At 38.2% G+C, this 22,132-nt stretch overlaps 1 protein-coding gene across 3 annotated transcripts; it reads left to right on the forward strand.

Moving 5' to 3' along the window:
* The first annotated feature begins 414 nt into the window (after positions 1-414).
* Positions 415-18,881, forward strand: snw1 (SNW domain containing 1). 3 transcript variants are annotated; one of them, XM_081379450.1, is made up of 15 exons: positions 729-906; positions 1,301-1,337; positions 1,470-1,623; positions 7,131-7,292; positions 7,387-7,482; positions 9,615-9,721; positions 10,247-10,351; positions 10,440-10,509; positions 10,666-10,731; positions 10,814-10,930; positions 13,788-13,929; positions 14,669-14,771; positions 15,169-15,286; positions 16,650-16,813; positions 18,475-18,881. In XM_081379450.1, the coding sequence occupies exons 1-15, from the start codon at positions 858-860 to the stop codon at positions 18,665-18,667; spliced, it is 1,683 nt and encodes a 560-aa protein (XP_081235576.1). In that variant the 5' UTR covers positions 729-857; the 3' UTR covers positions 18,668-18,881. The 3 variants fall into 3 exon arrangements, with proteins under 3 accessions (XP_081235577.1, XP_081235576.1, XP_081235578.1); XM_081379452.1 differs by having other exon boundaries at positions 729-806; XM_081379451.1 differs by lacking the exons at positions 729-906; positions 1,301-1,337 and adding an exon at positions 415-719.
* Positions 18,882-22,132: the final 3,251 nt, after the last annotated feature.

Raw genomic sequence — 22,132 nt, forward strand, 5'->3', positions numbered from 1 at the left:
CAAAAATTCCTTGTGTGAGCAAACATACCTGGTAATAAAGCTCTTTCTGATTTTGATATCATATTTGTGAGATTTAGTCAGATTAAACCGTTTTGAGGTTAATTTATCTAATACAACATCTTTGCTATTAATTAAAAAGCTAATTTAATGAAATCATTCCATTTGAATTTATCGTGTTGCTATTACAATGTATCTTCAATTAAAATATGGGCAATTAAATAATATTATATATTCACATAGGCCTACTTTTATATGAGTAAATATCTTTCAGATGAATCTCTTTTACTGGAAATTCGCCTTGACTGTCATCGTTATTCAATTATTAACTTATAAACTTATTATTTATTATTTTATAGCCTAATAATGATACTTTAAATATATATAAATATTAAGAAGAATTATAGGTCTATCTATGATAACAGTCATTTATAATTCTGTAAATGTTTACCAGGGGGGGCTTCTTGCCCTCTTAAGATGGCCTCCTAATACATGTGTTAACATATATCTAAATATGTTACAATGTCGTTAAGGAGGCAAGATATATATATTCCGTATAATATGTAGGCCTACTCTTTAAATGCAGTTTTTCAGTGAAGTAGCAACCTACCAGAGCCCTCTGAACCTACCCTTCTCTTTCGTCTCCAAACATCGCGAGACGTTATCTCAGTGGCGTGACGTCAGAACGTCAGCACAGAAGCCGACAAGATGTCGCTGGCAAGGTAAGTAGCACTGGAACTGTTTTTAAGGGTTTTTGTTTCCACTTTTTCAGTCAAGCTCAAGTTAAAGAGGTCTACGTGTTTTTTTAGGTGCCCACGTGTGATGTTTGTTCATAATTTGCGTTCTTTGTTAACTGAATTATGTTATTTGATGCGCTAAGGCCTGCGGTGTTGTACTCTTTGTATCACAGTGAGTGCTAAGAAGCTAGCAGCTAACGTTAATGCTACGACCACAGCAAAAGCACACAAAAAAAAATATTTCTAGCTTAAATAAATAGCAAATTCGCGATTAATATGTGATATATATATATATATATATATATATATATATATATATATATATATATATATATATATATATATATATATATATATATATATATATATATAACTTATATGCTAAATGCATTCGTCACATCTCCATTTTTTAAAGTTATAATTAACGTTACCTCTTGTACTTTGTGCTGTTGAACTTTAATTTGAATAATTGTAGTTTAATTTGACATACAATTTGTCTATGTTAAGGAAACATATGTTGTCGCCTTTTAAATCCAATTTATCTCTGTTTGACTTCGTGTTCACAGTTTCTACATCATACACCGCATACTATTACATCACCAGGTGATTCCTGTTATTAAGATGTTAACTTGCATCCATATACAGCTGTAATTGACATCCTATTAATAGGGATCACCTGGTGATTTAATAGTTTCTGTTAACCTCACTTTACAAATTTTTTTCTCCATCCTGTAGTTTTCTCCCTGCACCCACCCAACTGTCCCAGGACCAGCTGGAGGCGGAGGAGAGGTCTCGTGTTCAGAGGTCACAATCCACTGCTTTGGTCTCCACTCGCAGAGAACCACCTCTTTACGGATTCAGGAAATCATGGGTGCCCCGAGTACTAGAGGTACTGCAATAAAAGATTATTTATGATTTGATTTTATATATATATATATTTATATATATATATATACAGGGTTGCCAACTCTCACGCATCTGGCGTGACACTCACGCTTTCAGCATCAATCTCACGCACACGCAAGAAATGTCACGCCAAAATCCATTTTTCTCCCCTCTCAATCCGTTAATTTTCTGTTGATGACTAGACCACAGCATATTAATTACAGGATAGGAGTTTAAAGGAAAACTCAGACTTTTTGGGACTTTAGCTTATTCACAGTATCCCCCAGAGTTAGATAAGTCCATACATACCTTTTTCATTTCTGTGCGTTCAGTAAGTGTTATTTGACGCACCCACCGCTAGCCTAGCTTAGCACAAACACTGGATGTAAATGGATAATGGTAGCATACTAATCCCAATAAGTGACAAAATAATGCAAACATTTTCCTATTTACATGTTGTGATCTGTATAGTCACAGCGTGTACAAATAACAAGGCTATATGAGACAGAGACCATTTTTAATCGTATAAATACTGGGAACTATATTCTCACTAGGCGTAGGAGCACAGCTAAATCAACAACAGGGCGTCTCGTGTGCTGCGCTAATCACTCCGCCCAAGTAGCCACTCCGCCCAAGTAGCTGTGCTCCTACGCCTAGTGAGAATATAGTTCCCACTATTTAATACGATTAAAAATGGTCTCTGTCTCATATAGCCTTGTTATTTGTACACGCTGTGACTATACAGATCACAACATGTAAATAGGAAAATGTTTGCATTATTTTGTTACTTATTGGGATTAGTATGCTACCACTATCCATTTACATCCAGTCTTTGTGCTAAGCTAGCGGTGGGTGCGTCAAATAACACTTACAGAACACACAGAAATGAAAAGGGTATGTATGGACTTATCTAACTCTGGGGGATACTGTGAATAAGCTAAAGTTCCAAAAAGTCGGAGTGTTCCTTTAAGGCCCACCGCTGCAATATCGGCCTACAACGTTCTTACTGCAGTATATTCTGATCGTTGATTCGCTGAAAACCTTGCACCTGATACGTCAGTTGCGCATGAGAAGTTCAGAGAGAGTTTAGAGCATAGGTTCGGAGTCGGAGCCACTGATGCGCGTTTGAAAGTTTGGATGACAAGGTAAGCAGATAACAAAATGGTGTGCCTTTCACTCACGGGCGTAATTTCCTATGTGGACAGGGGGGACATATCCCCCCTCTTTTCGAAATCCTGTTCGTCTCCCCCCTACTTTCAAATTAGTTTGTTATGATTTTTAACCGCACACCGTCATCGCCAAAGAGGAGCAGGACCGAGCAGGACACACAATGCGCGCAGCCGCGTCCAGGAACGTCGCTTGCACACACTAAAACTACCTCACTGAAAGTTATAATGAGCAGGTATCGCGCTGTTTGTGAATGTCCTGACGCACACACTCAAACACACAACGCACTGAAAGACTCGCGCCAGTATCGAGCGCGTCAGAATCAGGTTTCCTGGGCTTCTCTTTCGCGCTTGAACGAACAATAACACATGCCAAAATGTCAGTTTTGTCGAGTATCCTCATAACAATAAGCAGTCTTAAATTAGTTACATAAAGTCTTAAATGAACAAGAGAAAATGAGATGCGTGAGAGCCTGTCAGCAGCGGCAGATTTTAAAGTGACAGCAGCCACTAATTCTGTCTGTCAGTAAAGTTAACCAAAGAACAAAGGGAACAGAGAAAATCACTAACTGCTCTTGACTAAAGAACGCTTGCAGCTTTAATAAGGATTAATCTAATTTAATTAATAATTTATGCAGTGCAGACTGTTTGATAACCTAATTCAATTTCTGTATATTTCATACCTGTTAGACAGGAAGGGCACATGTAAATATTACATTTATTTTTGGGTTTATGTGAGGAAAGTTTTAAGTTCACTTATGTTAAAAGTTGTTATAATTTTCAAAAGTAAAAAATCATTTTCATGGAGACATCAGTAGCTACAGTGATACTGGCCTTCATTCCTAAAAAAAGGCATTAAACAATTGTTTAAAATATACTGTCTTTATGTTGTTTCTATATTACAGTGGAAATTGAGTCTCGCATTATTTAAATTTTATTTGCACACAAAACATTAATGGTGAACATTTTTGACTTTATAAAATGATTCTCTCAAGTCTTGGCAATTGGCCCCTATTAAACAATAAAGAAAGTAAGACATTTTTCTTATACATAGTTTAGAAGCCTACTATATTCTTTTTGGCAGAATTTATCATTATAATCAACTTAATTATTTTCTGGATTTTGTATCACCATAGTCCCTAAAGGTATGTAAATGTAGGAAATGTGATTAAAGGGGTCATATAATGCCATTTTTGTACAAGCTAATATGATTCTTTAGGGTTTAAATTAAAAGTTTGTAATATACTTTAATTAAAAATTCTCATTAGCATTGTAAGAAAACACTAATTTTACCTGGTCAAAAACAGCTCTGTTTTCAGCACACCGTTTCAGTGCATGTGTCTTTAAATGATAATGAGCTTTGCTCACCCCGCCCCTCTGTTCTGTGCGTACACCGTTTGAAATAACACAATAACCATAACACCTTGTTCATTATAAACGTGGGATTATGAATTATATTGAGAACGTCGTACATAGAAAACATGCTGTAATGTACCCTGAGTGTAAACCTTAGATGCATTCATCGTGAAGCCTGCAGCAAGGTTTGCAAATTTGCAAAGATTAATATAAATATTAATATAAAGGTTAATAAAACATTACACTCACTTCTGGAGGTTCAGCAGGAACACATTGGTACCGATCCGTTTTTTCTCGTTTGTAAAGCTGTCTGGTGTGAAATGATTCGCGCAAACATGAAAGCAAGGATGATCGTGGGGAATTTCCCGTGAGGGAATCCCCGCGTCAATCCTTTGGGCATATCCCTTCAAAAACAAAACTCGGCCACTGCGTCTCCAACGGTTCGGATTTAGGAACATCAAAATGACTGCTGTGTTCCTTATTACACCGAAGAACAATCGCAGACGCCATTCTGCTCATAGACAGCGCTCCAGTGAGGGTATCAACAATGACGCGCGGACTATGATGACAGACAGCTCGCTCACGAGCGAGGGCGGGTCTGTGTTGAAACACTGCTGTCACTCACCAATCGTGGGAGGGGCGTCGATTTTGTGACGTCACAAAATCGAACAGCTTGATTCAGGAGAGGGTCAAACATATAAGGAGATTAAAAAAAAAACACTGGATGGATTTTTATCATTTTATGATGGTTGTGTACAGGCACTGCCAACACACATTTCAGTACAATCAACTTGTAAAAGTGCATGTACCATTATATGACCCCTTTAAAATTGTGAAAAACATTTTTGCTTTTTTGAAAGTGCAAAAACTTTTTCCCCCATTTTGTGTGATGATCAAAAAAATTATCAAAGGTTGTCCAGATTGTGTTGAGTCGGCCACAGTCAAATGCGGATGCTGAGTGAACCTTTTCAGTTATTGGCCTAAACAAGACTGACACCAGGAACAGACTGTCACTTGATGGCACCCTGTGAGTGATGGGAAGTTCGGATCATTTTACTCACTCGTTTGTTTGATCTCGTTCATTAAAATGAACAAATCTTTTTTTGAGTCATTTCGTTCATTTAAGGGGCTTTAAATGTTATACTTTTAACAGCCAAATTCCCCGGACACATCCACCTACGCAGTCTTTATCATATTCTGAATTAAGAAATCATTATAATGCAGTCAAAAATAATTTACAGGGAACATAAATAATTACTTTCCGAGTCTTTCGTTCATTTGTCACGTGACAGACGCAATGAACGTTCATGAACGGATTGAACCCTGCTTCAGATACGAGCCTCCTGAGTGAAGCAGGCCAACTCTGCCACTGTGGCACAACAGGCCTCATGTGTGAAACTTGTGTTGTGGTTTTCTGGGGAGGTGTTGTGGTTTTCTGGGGAGGTGGAGTAACTATTATGTGTCCCTTTTGTTTTGAGATTTCTTATTGTTTTGATGTTGTTGTTTTACATGCTTGTTATTTAATCACCTCTATCTTTATTTTTTTTTATAGTGCAATCAATAAATTAATTGTACATTTTGAAAAAAAAATGTTTTTTCATAAATCATTGTTTATACTGAGTAAACAAGGACTGATGTTTTTAAAATTAGGTTTAGGGTTACGCGCGCACACTGATGATTTACAGAGTCTCACTCCAGCCAAAGTCCCAAAGTTGGCAACCCTATATCTAATATATATATATATATATAACCCTATATATATATATATATATATATATATATATATATATATATATAACCCTATATATATATATATATATATATATAACCCTATATATATATATATATATATATATATATATATATATATAACCCTATATATATATATATATATAACCCTATATATATATATATATATATATATATATATATATATAACCCTATATATATATATATATATATATATATATATATATATATATATATATATATATATATATATATATATATATGGGTGGGGGTCTAAATTAAGTGGTAATTTCCCTAGTTTTTACAGAGTTTTATTTACACATTTTGATTTCCAATTAGGGCTGAATGATTAATCGCAAAAAAACCGCACGCGATTTGCGATTATTTTGTGTTTTAGAAAAATTTTGTTATTTTAACACGATAAATATGCCCCGCTGCAGAAGTACAATAATGCGCATCATTTCAGGAAATCCCTATCGCTGTAGCTGAATAAACAGAAGATTGAAACGCTTTGATTAAACATGACTTATAAATACACGACTGCCTTATTCTGTGTAAGAAGGCACATCATCTCACAGGAGGAGGAGCTCAGCTGTCGTTATGAAGTGAGTTTGGAGTAAATGCATGTTATTAAATGTTGTCTGTTGTTGGACGAGGTTCATAAATGCTTCATGTTTTGGAAAGATGTTTGACGCGTGTTGTTTTTTCAAATGCACGTTATAAGTGACTCAAACTCACAGTGCTTTCAGATGGAGCAGCGTTTACAGAGCCGTACATCAATGACAAACTGCGCATAAAAAATAAGCGTAGCCTTTGCGATTTCAAAATCACGCTAAGCCATCTCGGTTTAAGTGCGATTAACGTACATGGAAAGTGCGGTTAATCGTTCAGCCCTATATCCAATACTTTGCACTTTAAAATAGACTTCTAAATGTCTATTCAATGGTCCCTATGCAACGCACTTCCTGTCCTACCTAGACACTCAAGTTAGCAAGATCGTGAGTGTGGGTATTGGCATAGGCCCTATAATTATATAATACATTTTAAGTATTTGAACTTGCTGCTTTGCTATTACCAGAGAGATGCTGCACAGATGCATGTTATTCACTCTAACCTCACTAGATTATGCTAGATCTAATGAGCCAAAATAACTGACTGTCTTTGCTTCGGGTGTTAGTTTCCTACACTGATTAAATCATACTGTAAATTGCTTTGGTAATCTTATGATATTATTTTACAGGATTTTGGAGATGGAGGAGCTTTTCCAGAGGTCCACGTGGCCCAGTATCCTCTGGAAATGGGTAGGAAGAAAAGGACGTCCAATGCTCTGGCAGTGCAGGTGGATGCAGAGGGCAAGATCAAATATGACGCCATTGCTAGGCAAGGTCAAAACAAAGACAAGGTGCCTCATCTTCTTGTGTTGTTGAATTGTTAATATATATTCAGTGAATCACACCTGGAGAGGACGTTTTCATAATTTTATTTGCTTGTTTCAGGTCGTGTTCAGCAAATACACAGACATGCTTCCTAAGGAAGTACTAAACGAAGATCATCCTGAGCTGCAGAAACCCGATGAAGAGGCTGTGAAAGAGGTGAGATATAACAGCCTTGTTTGACTGAGAACCGGTTTAAATGTAGACATTTAGCCTACTACAGGCTGAAATAATACTCATTTGAATCTTTTACTTAAAGGGGTCATGACATGAGAAACCAAATTTGCCTTGATCTTTTGGTATATAAGAGGTCTTTGTACCATTAAAACGTCCTGCAAGTTTCATAGCTTAAGACGTCCTCCCCTTTATAAACGAATCATTTATTTAATCAAGCTCTAAATACAGCTCGTTCTGGATCCATGGTATGAAGTGACGTCACGGTACGAAGTGACGTAGCAGTCGTTTGCATATGACCGCCTCCAGCGTAGACAACTACGCTTTAAGCGCAAGATAACTACGCCTCATTTTATCATCGCATGTGTCACGCGCTTCACATGTGTTCAGTCGATGTGCAGCGAGTGGGTCTGTTTACAAGAAGATTGCGATTTCACGCAGATGTGCTGTTCCTGGCTGTGGACAAACAACATGTTTGAATAATATATGCTGCTGAAAGATCCAGACGTCAGGGGAAGATGGACGGAGTTTATTTTTTGTGGACGTCCCAGTCACGGCAGTGTTAATTTAAGCGTGTGTTCTCCACATTTCAAGGATGAGTGACAGTTGAAAACAATCGCAGTATGATGCTGGCTTTGCCAGAAAACTTTTGTACAAGATAAGGCCGTGTGGACTATTCTGGGCTCAACAACGACGACGCAAACTGTAAGTAATGTAGGCTATTTAAAACTTGAAACTTTTTTAAAACGTTAATTGCAGTTTAATTCATTATGAATAATCACAGTGTTTTTACTTAGTTTAGCCTACTTATTGTTTTCATGACTGTCATGTTCATGCCCCGTAGGCTATTAAAAGATGTAACGTTAGGCTGTCAAACTGACAAAATAGTTTCACACTTTCTATGTGGACGGGCTGATGCATTCTTAGTGTTGATGGTTCATTTCCTCTGATTCCGACTCAAACATCATTGCAATAGCCATTGCCTCGCACGCATCACCCGTTTCTATGGTAACGGTAAACACAGCTCGCAAAATCCACACGTTTTGACAAGGGGGCGTTAACAATTGATGCATAGGCACTGACGTTATCCAATCATAACAGTGGGTGTTAACACTGAACTCTTAAAGGGGAAACACCCCCAAAACAGACTGTTTGAATCAGAGTGTGAGAAACAGGGTGGGAAAAGGTCATAAATCACTCAATTTTAAACGTTTTATGTCCAAAAAACTATAGTAATACTATAATTGCACCTAAGGGAACACAATAAAAGAAAAGAAAAAACCATGTCATGACCCCTTTAAATATATTATCGAATTATATTTTAATTTTTAAAGGCATCATTTCAGTTAGGGGGAAAAGCTTTTGGCTTGTTTCCTGTGACCACGAGGACTTAATGAGAAAAATTGTAATGCACCAAATTTTATTTTTCAAAGCAATCAAATAGCATGACTGTCTGAAAAATCAAATATAATTTCCAAAACTGCATAAGAAATTATGAACAAAGCAGCATTATGTATTTATGCATAGTTTAAATAGAAAGATCCGAAGTACTTTTGGTTTTAAATCATGAGATTCAGTGGAATGGGGGGGGAAAAGGTTTTTAAAAGTTTAAGTGCAAGACACGAGTGCAGTTGTCAAAGATGTCTGTCTAGCGCTCAATAGAAAAGCAGCGCAGAAAATGCGTTCTTGGTTGCGGTTTTTACGTGCAGCAATTCTCTGCATTGAGCTGCTCTATTTCTGCATTGTTTAGAATGATAATTTTTGGATAACCAATGTGGATTTTTATTTTAATTTCGACGAATATTCAAAATGGGGTTTTGACAATAACAGCATTTCAGTAGTTAATACCAATACCAGTGGAATTTCATAATCGTATTTTTTTAAGTAAATGGACGACAGAAGCAGGTTTATTAAGCTTCATTTACACAGCAATGTGTAATGCATAGATGCTGGTCCTTAATCACTAACTTTGAGTGGGTTTTTGTTGGCTGGTGTTAAAATGACATGAACAATGTTGGTACTGTTGTTGGTTTTAATCAAACAATAATCCTTATGACTTTGAATAATTATGAAGCCAAGCCAGCATGAATTAACGTTCCAGTTTCCTCCTCCTGTAGATTACAGAAAAGACCCGAGCAGCTCTGGATAAACAGGTCTCGCAGAAAATTGCAGCGGCCATGCCTGTACGTGCTGCAGACAAACAGGCCCCAGCACAGTATATTCGGTAAGACAAGTTCCACTGACAAATGCTCTTAAACCTAGAGTTTAAATAAATGTTCTGGGTTCGCTACAATTTGAGCTATATCGACAGGATGTTGATGACCAGAAAATTATTTAAACTTGTGCCTTGGTTAAAATCAAGTAAAGCAAGCCAGTGTTGAAAGGTATAATGTGCAGCTTGAATTTTTGTTCTAGCACAAGCATGAATTATTCAGTAAAAACCTATATTGTTTAAGGATTAAAGCTGTCTAAATCATCTGTTATGAGGTGGGAGTAGTTGCCCCTTTGTGCTTCCATTTTAACTGCATTACTGTAACGATTTTTGCTTTAAAAACACTTCTTTTGTAATCGACATTATGCCACAGATACTCTCGACAGAGTTTGGATTGAACCTGAAAAAATCCTTTAACGTCAGTCTGAGAGTTTCTGTGCGATTGTGTTTGCACTGCAAGATGTTGACAGCATTCTGTAATTGAGTTTGTGTTCGAGTTCACAAAAGTTCCATAAATTGTTCATATATTTCTTAAAGGTACACACCCTCCCAGCAAGGACTCGCGTTTAACTCTGGAGCGAAACAGAGGGTCATCCGTATGGTGGAAATGCAGAAAGATCCAATGGAACCACCGCGATTCAAGTATGTGACCTTAATCTGAGATTTAAGTGAAATTGAATGTGGTGTGTGGGAAAAGCACAAGAAACTCAATGTTTGTGTTTTCTTACAGAATCAATAAGAAAATTCCTCGTGGACCTCCATCCCCTCCTGCTCCAGTCATGCACTCTCCAAGCAGAAAGGTAGGAGTCTGGTTTCCACCAACTATCGAGCCCAACATTGTTAGTCATCGGCTTTGTTTACACTCAAAATCCACAGAAACCTGTCTGGAGGAAACATTTCTGAGAACATCTCAACTAAACTCAAAGCATCTCTTGTTTTTTCCTTTTTTTTTTTAGATGACAGTGAAAGAACAGCAGGAGTGGAAGATTCCACCCTGTATTTCCAACTGGAAGAACGCAAAGGTAATGCTGAGCCTCCATCGATTATTCAGCTGTTTATTGTTGTTTTAAAATATTGACTGGATACAACTGTGTTGCTTCTCAGGGTTACACCATTCCTCTGGACAAGCGTTTGGCTGCTGACGGACGAGGCCTGCAGACCGTCCACATCAATGAGAACTTTGCCAAGCTGGCTGAGGCTTTGTACATTGCAGACAGAAAGGTAGACTGCTTATTCCTGCATCCCTTAACACGCTGAATCCCACATTGCTAAGTTTTCTGACTTTTAAGAAGTAAAGAAACCTTCAGCACTATATCAACTAGGGATGGGCATTCGATTAAATTTTCTTAGTCGATTGTCGGGAGAATTAACGATCGACTATCGATTAATCATTTACATTTTTATATTGAAATTCATTATTTCTTTTACTTTTTATAAATTAAAAATGCAATGAAAATACAAAAATACAGTTTGTTTGTCCTCGATGAGATCTTTATTACAAGAAGATCAACTTGTGGCAGTGAAACTGGACGTTCGGTAGACTTGAAGATATGCCCTGCGGTGCTCTAAAACAGCGGAACCTGCAGCTGCGAGCCGGCTGCGAGCCTGGCGTTATGCCCTCCGAAACGCATTCGAGACGGATTTAAATCCGATCGCTCAAACCACTTCAGGAGGAGATCTGAGACGCATTCCAGACGAAACTGGACAAGAGTAAATGCATCTGGTTGTTGAAACCACATATGTAAATTTGACTTATCCCAAAAATGCTAAGAAATAAACGTGTGAGAGCGTGTTATAGGCTATATGTCATGTTATAGCCAGATATGACGACGCTACTTCAACACGCATCACCACAGATGAGAATCTATTCATGAAGCCAACGTGCAAACTATCGCAAATCAAAGTGAAAGTAATTCATCAACACACAATCATCTTCATTAAAAGTAAAGAACCGAAATGATCTTACCAGGGCTGTTGCCGCAATATCTTGTTGTGGTCTTTGATTTAGAAATTTTCGCTGATGATCAATAAAATGCAGCTCATATCTAGAGCTGGGTACCGAGTTCGATACTTTTTAGGTACCGACCAAATTGCCTCGATACTATCGAGTATCGAACAATGACTTGTTTTTCGGTACCAGATTTCGATACCTAAGGGGTTAACTCGTCAACGTCAGTGCTCAAACAAATACATATGAAATGCACAACGACACGCCTAAAGTCGCTCACGCACATACACGCAAACTCTACACACACGAGACACGCGGAACTCTCTGCGCACATACTCATGAGGCGCGCGCACAAACTGTCCATGCACATTCTCATATGAGGCGCGCGCGCACAAACTGTCCACACACATTCTTATATGAGATGCGAGCACACACACACAAACTTGCGCACATTACTCAATGAGACGCAAGCACAGTACACACACTCACTATACCCTAAAGATGTGGAAAAGCCGATCAAAAGTGTGGCTACATTTCTCCAGGCTCGATGCCAACAGCACGCGATGGAGTATTTGCGGTAAAATAATTGCTGCAAAGACCGGTACCGCGACAGATAAGATGAAGCCCTTGACAGTGCACGGAGTAAACATAAGAGCAGCAAGTTGCTCCGTCTTTGACTGGTAAATGAAGAGATATCTTGTTGATCACTCTGACAGTGTTTATATTGCAATAATGACCTACTGAACGTACACTGCCGTTCAAAAATGTGTTGGTTGGTCAGAATTTTTTTCAGTAAATTAAAGTGATCAAAAATGACCTTAAAACATGTATAATGTTACAAAAGATTTCTGTTTCAAATAAATGCTGTTCTTTTGAAAATTTTATTCATCAAAGAATCATGAAAAAATGTATCATAGTTTGAAACAGACTAAACAGACTACTTTTTTCATATGTCTGAAGGATCATGTGACACTGAAGTAATGATTTTGAAAATTCAGCTTTGACATCACAGGAATAAATTACATTTTGAAATATATTCAAATAAGATTTTAAATTGTAATACTATTCCACAATATTACAAGTTTTACTGTATTTTTGATCAAACAAATTCAACTTTGGTGAGCATGAGCTCTTTATAAAAAAAAATGTTGTTCCTTATGTACATGTATAAGGAATATTTTGTTCCTTTGTGCTTTTTTTGTGCCTTTGTGCACTGGCTAGGGACCATGAGTCAAACTGAAAAAATAAAACCAAAGTTTTTCTGAGGTAATGTGTTATGTAATCTTGTTAAAATGGATTTCATAAAATTGGTATCGAAAAAAGTATCGTTCAGGAACCGGTATCGAAATCAAGGTATCGGTATTGGTATCGAAATTTTTTGAACGATACCATGCCCTACTCATATCAGTTGCTTTCGGTGACGTGCAACAATTTAAATATGCATATCGCGGGAATTCAAGATCGGATTTATATCCGTTTTGCAAAAACACATTTATGTGACCAGGTGTAAATGGAATCGTTTTGATAAATCAGATAGCTATCCGATCTGAGAAAACGCATGAAGTTTGCACCAGTCTACTGATTTCTGTTGAGAAAGATAAGCATGTTGACATGATCTGGGATCAGATGCGACCGCAACCTGGTGACAGCCAGTCCAGCCGCCGAAAACACCCGCTCTGAGGGGACTGACGTTGCTGGGATGCACAGGTAGCCTACCTCCGCGCTAAAATGAATTCCATTGCTTCAAGACTCACACTACGCAACGCAACCTGCATTAGTTTAATCGATAACAAATAAACGCTATCGACGAAATTCTTAACGATCAATTATCGATCGTCGATTAATCATGCCCATCCCTAATATCAACATTACAGGGCAGTTTCTCAGACCAAAATGATGTGTGAAGCACTATCTGGGAGTAACACTATCTGATGATGACATCTGAAAAAAAAATAAACCTTTGCTCCTCTGATCAATTTGGAGAGCATTTATAGATCTAGCTTTATTTTGGTTGGGAATGCCCGCTTTTTACAATGCAAATAAATCCCTATAAAATTAAGTTCTTTCTAGGGCCGGTAAATATTTTAACTTATTTTTATGCTGATGTTGTTGGTTGTGTGATGTGTACAGGCCAGAGAGGCTGTGGAGATGAGAGCTCAAGTGGAAAAGAAGATGGCCCAGAAAGAAAAAGAAAAGAAAGAAGAGAAGCTGAGAGAGTTGGCTAAGATGGCCAGAGACAGGAGAGCTGGAATCAAAGCCCACGGTGACAAAGGTACAAAGAGACGGACACACACCATCATTAATATAGCGTTTTTAACAATATGGATTGTTTCAAAGCAGCTTTACAAGTGAAACTAGGAAATTAAAGAAACAGAGATGGTTTTGGCTTTACAGCAGCTCTAGAATAAAGTTATTGTCCAGCTAAAGTTAGTTTTGATTGATTCACTTATATTGCAAAGATCATTAGTTATTAACTTAGGGGCCGCTAACACGACACCGTTCTAACAGAAAACCCTTAACATGCTCCGACCCGCTCATTCGCACAACAACAGTGTCTGGCGCTCGAGAACGCAAACCTTGAAATAGGTTCCAAGGTGCAAATTTTGAAATTACTTTAAAAACCTTATCTCTGTCTAAACTTAAAAAACGTGAATCTGTGAAAACGCTGACGGCGTGCACATGCATATTATGTGTTTAGTCTATAGGTATGCGCATTTTAATATACATGTGCGTAGTCTTTCTTTACAAATGTATTACACTTATACGTGTTGTCATACGCATAATGCTGTGTATGTGGTATTTTCCTGAAACATTTGATATTTAACTAACAATCACTGTTTGAAATTCTGCCTACACTTTTTTTTTTTATGTTTAAAGTTAATATTTATTTTAAATGTTTTCCAATTCATGAATTGAAAAGGGAGACGATTTGTTCTCGGCCCTGGTTTCGGTCATCAGAGTGCTGTCGCTATTGGTGAGATCACAATCTATGTCTTTGGTTTTTTTCTCAGGTGGTGAAGACACAGAAGTCAGAGAGCGTGAAGAGATCCGTCATGAGAGGAGGAAAGAAAGGCAGCACGACAGGAACATCTCCAGAGCCGCCCCTGATAAGAGGTACATGCATTTTTTACACACTTGCCCTGAATCATTCATGGGCCGGTAGAACTGATGCACACATCCCATTTTAATGTACGTGGTTTTGCTTTATTTTCTGTCCTCTGATCTCACACAAGTCCCACCGGTGTTCGTTTTTACATCAGACACCTTTTAGTGAAACAAACTTGATTCATCCCATATTCAGACTAATTTTGTTGTACTTGTTCAAATGGATTTAATCTGTAGTTGTAATAGCTTGAATTATTCATGATTTTTCCTCAAAAGATGTTTGTGTGAGAATTCCCTGAACTCCCAGTTTGAGACGCGTGTAATGTAGCGTGATGACCCTGATGGCTCTTTGTATGTGGTGTTAATGTGGGTTTAGCTGATGTCAGTGTAATTTTGGTCTGTCCAGGTCGAAGCTACAAAGAGATCAGGACAGGGACATCAGTGAGCTCATTGCCCTGGGACAACCGAACCCCCGTACCTCCAGTGAGGCTCAGTATGACCAGAGACTCTTCAATCAGAGCAAGGTAATCAACCCTCAGGTTCCCTCAACCCTCTGATCTCAAATTGGTCATCGTACTGATTTTAGTTCATCAGTGTGATGGTAAGGTGCGCAATTAAAGGAGAACTCCGGTCAATTTTAACATTGAGCTCATTTTTTTTGTAAATTTGGAGTGCTGTCAATACAGAGAACAACGACAAAAATCGGTGTTATCCTCTTTTTAAAGATTGTCAAGTTCACACGCATAGGTTTAGTTACCTATGATCACGCGCGTGAACTCGACAATCGATTACTATGGACTTCGACCGAAAACAGGAAGAAAATACAGGTATGTGCGCTGGCTGAAATAACATCATTTTTATTAATCTTTCACATCTACTGCAGTCAGATTCACCCGTGATCACTCTAAAGGAATCACTCACATGACCTGTGCACTTGTAATGACACATCAAGGATGTTAAGAGGCTAAAAGCAGGTTTAAAACTTGCCCCACTGAAGTCAACAGGGTGCAAATTTTAAAAAGAGGATAACATGGTGTAGGCAACACCGATTTTTGTCGTCGTTCTCTGTATTGACAGCACTCTAAATTTACCAAAAAATGAGCTCAATGTTAAAATTGACCGGAGTTCTCCTTTAAACACATGAAATCAAGCGTTTAAGACAGACAATCCATAATCCTTGAGCTCCTTTATCTGCCTCTATGATTTTTCTGTTGTTGAATCGTAGACCTTGTTTGGCAGTGAACATGTTAATATGTAAATATTATACATGTTAATAAGAAACGACTGAAGACTCATCGTTTTTGTCAACACTTGACCCATTAATACTTACACTTAGTATTCTATATATCTCTTTAAAAAAAGAAAACCTTTCTACATGTACTGTGCTAGACTAACTGGGACTGGTCACAGCACTTGCTTATTGTTGGTTTGATTGCTTCTGTTATTCTTTTTTTTTTTATTATTATCATTTGTAAGTCGTTTTGGATAAGTGTCTGCTAAATAATTAAATCTAAATGTAATATCAAAGCCTGTTTTACATCATCCAATCTAATATTGTCTCTACATCATTCCACACCAAGTATTATTTTTTGGTTTCGCACAGAAATACAGCTTCATGCAAACGAATGCTCTCAATGGTCAAAATGGGGAATTCAATTCAAATCATGGTCATTGGTAATCAAATCGTGATTTTTCAGAACGTGGGAAATTACTGGCAATCTCTAGTGCATAACATTTTTTTTTTTTTTATATATATATATATATATATATATATATATATATATATTGTGACTATAAAATGTTTTTAAAAGATCAATACAAATGACTGTAAGATGCACTTTTCGTAGCTGTGAGGTATAAATCTCACTGTTTGCTTGTGTTTTTCAGGGGATGGACAGTGGTTTTGCCGGTGGAGAAGATGAGATGTATAATGTGTATGATCAGCCCTTCAGAAGTGGCAGAGACATGGCACAGAATATCTACAGGCCCGGTAAGAATGCGGATAAGGACGTGTATGGAGACGACCTGGACACACTCATGCAGAGCAGCAGGTATGGAGACACCTGGACTCAATATTTGCAGGCATTTTAACTATAGAAAAACACATCTGATTTGTTTGTTTTTTTATAAACTAAATTAAAATACAAAAGTGATCATTACAACCTTATAATCAACTTGCTTTAGGCCCTGCTGAATATGGTTAGAATCACAACAGATGCGCATTGGTCTTTTTGACACGTTTGTTTATTGTATTATAGCAGGGAACTACACTAACCTTTTCCACTGGTGGCACTTGCGCTACTAACTTTTTCAGTTACTGGCGCAAAACATGATTTGGTCGCACAAATTATTTATAGTAAGCCGCTCTGGATAATAATGAACAATAATGAATATTGCATACAGATGTGCTTTTTATTTTACTTGCCATCTTTTAAACCACATGCCTTCTTGTTTTTGTTTTCTTTAACATTGGTTGGGATAGATTTACTGCAATAGAAAATACCGTACACAATAAAGTGCAAAATGGATTTCAACATGCTATGGTTGGCACAGATGGGCAGACTCCGGAACTCTTAAGTAGTGATGCACCGATGTGAAAATTGTGGCCGATACGATAACCGATATTAATATTGCTGTTATGGCCGATACCGATATTTACCGATGTCGATATCTCTGTATAGAAAACAAATTTACTGATAATCAAATAAAGAGATATTTTCCAAAACACTTCTTTTTTTTTTTTCTTTTTTTTTTTACTTTAGAAATGACTGATATTGGGCACCTTTACCTGTGTGCAAAATATGTCACACATAGGACACACATGCATTATATTGAATTGCATATAATGTGTGCTGGTCAACTAAATTAAGAACCCCCTAGAAACAGTAAAAAAAAAAAAAATCGGGCCATTGTGTGCAATTAAGATAGGCTACTTAATTTGTTATTCCAATATCCAAATATGATACTAAATAGCATAGGGAAAAGGGCTTCTATTTGTGACGTGCTGTCTTTGCGTTTGAACATTGCACATTTTAAACAGGACACGCATTAGCTGAATAAATGTTAGCCAATACAAACATATTTATAGAAAACAGTTGACAATGAATAGACAGGAGTCCAATAATAGCATGACAAATCACTTATTCTAAAAATAATATCAAGTATAAGTTAGACGAATCCGACATATAATGAGGGCTGTGTTAACAGTAAAACGTCCGTCATTTAACGAATTTTAAAAACACGGATGGATAATACAAAATGCTTTCTGACATTTTGACAGAAAAAAAACAAGCAAGAACAATATTTAAACTATAGCCCGTCAATTTTCATTTTACAATTATTTTCTCTCTCTGTGTGCGCGCGTCCGTGTTTGTGAGAGAGAGAGAGAGCTTGCGCAGCACTGATACAATACGTTTAAATCTAAGTAACGGTCGTGGGGCTGAAGCCAACTTGATGTGTAGAATGCTCAGAGCACGTTATAAAACGTATTCTTAAAATACACATTTCTGTTTTAATAAATGCTCATAGTAAATCATAGCATATTGCCTAAAACATGGGTACAAAAATAATCAGTGATACATTTGTGACCCATTAAAAATTAGGGTCGCAATGGCCTTTCAAAAGGTTGCATATGTGACTATTTTGGTCTCAGTGTAGTTCCCTGTATAGCCTCCTGGCTCACGCACTTGAACGATTCCCCTTCTCTCTCCAGGTTTGTTCCTGATCGGGAGTTCTCAGGTGCGGACCACGGCCCCCGCCGCGACGGGCCAGTGCAGTTTGAGGAGGATCCTTTCGGTCTGGATAAGTTCTTGGAGGAAGCCAAGCAGCACGGAGGCTCCAAGAGGGCGTCCACTAGTGGCCGCTCAAAGGACTACGACCACGAGAAGAAACGCAGGAAGGAGTGAGATGCTTCCTCTGTCCACAGATGCAGGGTCAAATCCTCCTCTCCCAATTTTTATAGCTGTAAAGTGAATGATGAACTATTAGTAATATGGTGTTTCATCTTTTTTTTTTTTTTTATCGTCTAGATGTTTTCTCCAGTCATGTTTCTTGAGCTCAAAAGTGTGAACTTAAAACTGTTGTACTGCAAAGCCATTCTAATAAATGTCTTGTAGAGGATTTCATTGAATGTGAAAGATTTTTTTGTGAAATTCGTCTAAAGTAATCTCTGAACTAGCCTGGCTAACTTCAGACCTCTTCTCATTGAGATGTGGTCTGGGAACCACATGTTCATTTTCTCGTATTTGAGGCGTGGTTTACGAATGCCCAGAGCCGTTTATTGGGTGCTACGAATGTCTATCAAATGCGCCTGTACGTAGCTCATAGCCAATCGTTTCGATTATACCAGATGACGTATGTAGAGCGACAGAAATTCGACGAGGAAGAAGACTAAATAAACTTACGTTCTAAACTACTTTGAACACTATCTAAGGCTGCATCGAAAGGTAACTTCGCATCTGATGCCATGTTGGATCCATAGATATAAACAAAGTGCTTCGGTGTGTCGCATAGACGTCGTCATCGTCTTGCTGCTCCCTCCCCGTTCTGTGATTGGTTCCCTTTTTGAGGGGAAAATCTGGTCCATGGTGTCCAGGCTGCCTAGCAGCGTGAATAAAATTGCGCTGCGTGCAAGGCAGCATGGGGAAACCCAGGCTATCTCTGAACAGTGCTCCAACTACTTTGTGCCAGATGAAATTAATTTTAAATGACTCTCTCCATTAGTCTTATAGATCCAGTGTATCTGCTGAAACAAACATTAGCTCTCCGTGAGTTTAAGGGGGAAGATTAGTATTGTTTAGTTAGTTCTAGAGCTTTATAAAGAATGCATAGCTTACATTTTGTGCGAAAATAATCTGTAAATTGGTCCTCTATTAATAATGGGTTGAATAATTCTTTAAATAATGGCATTTTACCTAGGATTATTTTAAATGGAGAAAACGCTTAATGTTTTAAAGGATATAATGCTTTTCCTGATGTTAAGGAAAGAGTAAATGTGTCAGACTTGGACTTGATATTTAAAAATAATGCCAGTATCAGTAGCATTTTACAGCAAATATTCATTGTTCCATTCTGTTACTTACAATCACGCATAACATTTAGGAAAAAAGAGCAGATGGCCGAGTAATGAGAGTGAATAAATGTCATGATGTTATAATTTTTAATAGGTTTACATCATAATCATAAAGTAGCATCATGTGATAGTGAGGTTAAAGGTGATCTAAGTCATGCCACGCGTTTTTTAGGCCAAAACATTTTTTGTCACATAGAGCAAACATCTCCTCACTATCCGCTAGCTGCCTGTCCCCTGAACACACTGTAAAAAAAACGCGGTCTCTCTAGACACCACAGGCTCCACAAACGGAAACAAAAACAAACTGGGCTCACCCGCACCACGAAACATAACAAACAGTGCTCCAGCCAATCACTGGCAAGAAGTATTTGAGGGTGGGGTCTGGGGGGTTGTGCACGTACACATGAAGGGGGTGTGGAGGAGAGAGAAGCATGAAGAGGGAAGTTTTTGAATTATGGCCGACACACGACCAAAGAGAGGACGTTCCGATGAACAGAACAACTTGCAAGAGGGACAAGGATAAGGAACGCGCGAAGTCCCGAATTTACATCGGAAAAACCTTTGAAAGGTGGCGAGAACTCCGCCGGCAGAAGGCTTGACCTGTACTAGTAGCGAGAGAAGTTCAGTTTTAACGCTAACCACTCTAGGGCCATGTGTCCACCAAAGCGTTTTTACTCGCGGCTGGCGTGTTTTTTCAATTGTTTTCAATGGGAGCGCCGCGTTTTTAAAACGCCATGAGCGTAACGAGGCGCTGAGCGTCTTTTTCACGCTGAAGCGCTGAGCGTTCGGCGTTTTTTACTGGTCGCCGAGAGTTGAAGAATGTTCAACTTTTGGTAAAACGCAGCGCTCATCACTGTCACTTTTTACCCAACCGTCCAATCACAGTGGAGGAGGGGCGGGACTAATACCACACCGACCAACCGCGTCCGCCACATGATTCTGCTTGTACAACGTCAACAGATGACAACAACAAGCATAATAACGGAACAAAATCAAGAGCCAGATAAAATACATTACATTGTATTGACATTTTAATATAGAATCAACACAGAAACAAAATATGTGTGAAATGAGATACTAGTAAGACTTTCGCGTATATTCCGTATCATAACAAGCAAAGTGTCTCGGTCTCAACCGTCTCAACTGAAAAAACGCTGCGCTGCCAAAACGCTCTCAAGCGCCCACAGCTGAGCGTTTTTAGCAGAGCGCCTAGCGTTTTCAGCTGGCTAAAAACGCTTTGGTGGACACACGGCCTAAGGCCGTGTGTCCACCAAAGTGTTTTTACTCGCGGCTGGCGTGTTTTTTCTATTGTTTTCAATGGGAGAGCCGCGTTTTTAAAACGCCATGAGCGCAGCGAGGCGCTGAGCGTCTTTTTCACGCTGAAGCGCCGAGCGCTCGCCGTTTTTTACAGGTCGCCGAGAGTTGAAGAATGTTCAACTTTGGGTAAAACGCTGCGCTCATCACTGTCACTTTTTACCCAACCGTCCAATCACAGTGGAGGAGGGGCGGGACTAAAACCACACCGACCAACTGTCACATTCTGTACAACGACATCGACTAGCAGAGCTAAACGGAAAAAAAATGGATGAAAAATTAATATTGCTGGTCTCCGAACATAGTTGTCTTTACCAGATGACATCCCCGGATTACCACAACGTCAATTTGAAAAACAGTGCTTGGAGTAACATTTCCTCGGCGATGTGTCTATCAGGTAAGCGGCAGTCAGCTAGACAGCTGATCGGTGGGGGGACGGGCTAGCTACATTTCTATAACGCCGGTAATCAGAATATTCTCATTATTGTTTCACAAAATCTCTAATCTTTTTGTTCTTACAAATTTCAGTTCAAAAATGTCGTAAAAAATGGAAATACTTGAGGGACACTTTCAAAAGAGAGAAAAACGAGGAGAAAGAGAGAAAGAAGTCAGGTTCAGGTGCAGCAGCAGGCAGTCGGAGGTGGAAATATATGTCCATCCTCAGCTTCCTGGAGCCATATATAACAAATAGGGACACCTCTAGCAATCTGAATACATCTGATGAGGATATCGGTAACACCAGTGGAGGTATAGTGTAGAATACTACGTGAACCCCAATGTTAATGTTAAACTGCAGCTACATCTGTTTTAATTGTGTAATAAGTGCTGCTATATCTGTAAAAAGAATTGTAAGATTGACATGTTAAATGAAAGGCAATTGTTAGTATTTCTTTCAAAGGAAGGAATTATTATTTATGTCAAAGGAATGAATTACTATTATTATTAGTAGGCTATACTTAATCTCTGTGTGTGTGTGTGTGTGTGT

The sequence above is a fragment of the Scardinius erythrophthalmus genome (genome assembly GCF_964197995.2).
Source record: "Scardinius erythrophthalmus genome assembly, chromosome: 11".
In the NCBI taxonomy this organism is placed as follows: Eukaryota; Metazoa; Chordata; class Actinopteri; order Cypriniformes; family Leuciscidae; genus Scardinius; species Scardinius erythrophthalmus.

Coding starts and splice junctions, on each gene's coding strand:
- snw1 (XM_081379450.1), top strand. CDS start 858: ATGTTATTTGATGCGCTAAGGCCTGCGGTGTTGTACTCTTTGTATCAC. Junction 10,931..13,787: donor TGTACATTGCAGACAGAAAG/GTAGACTGCTTA, acceptor TGATGTGTACAG/GCCAGAGAGGCTGTGGAGAT. Junction 15,287..16,649: donor GACTCTTCAATCAGAGCAAG/GTAATCAACCCT, acceptor TGTGTTTTTCAG/GGGATGGACAGTGGTTTTGC.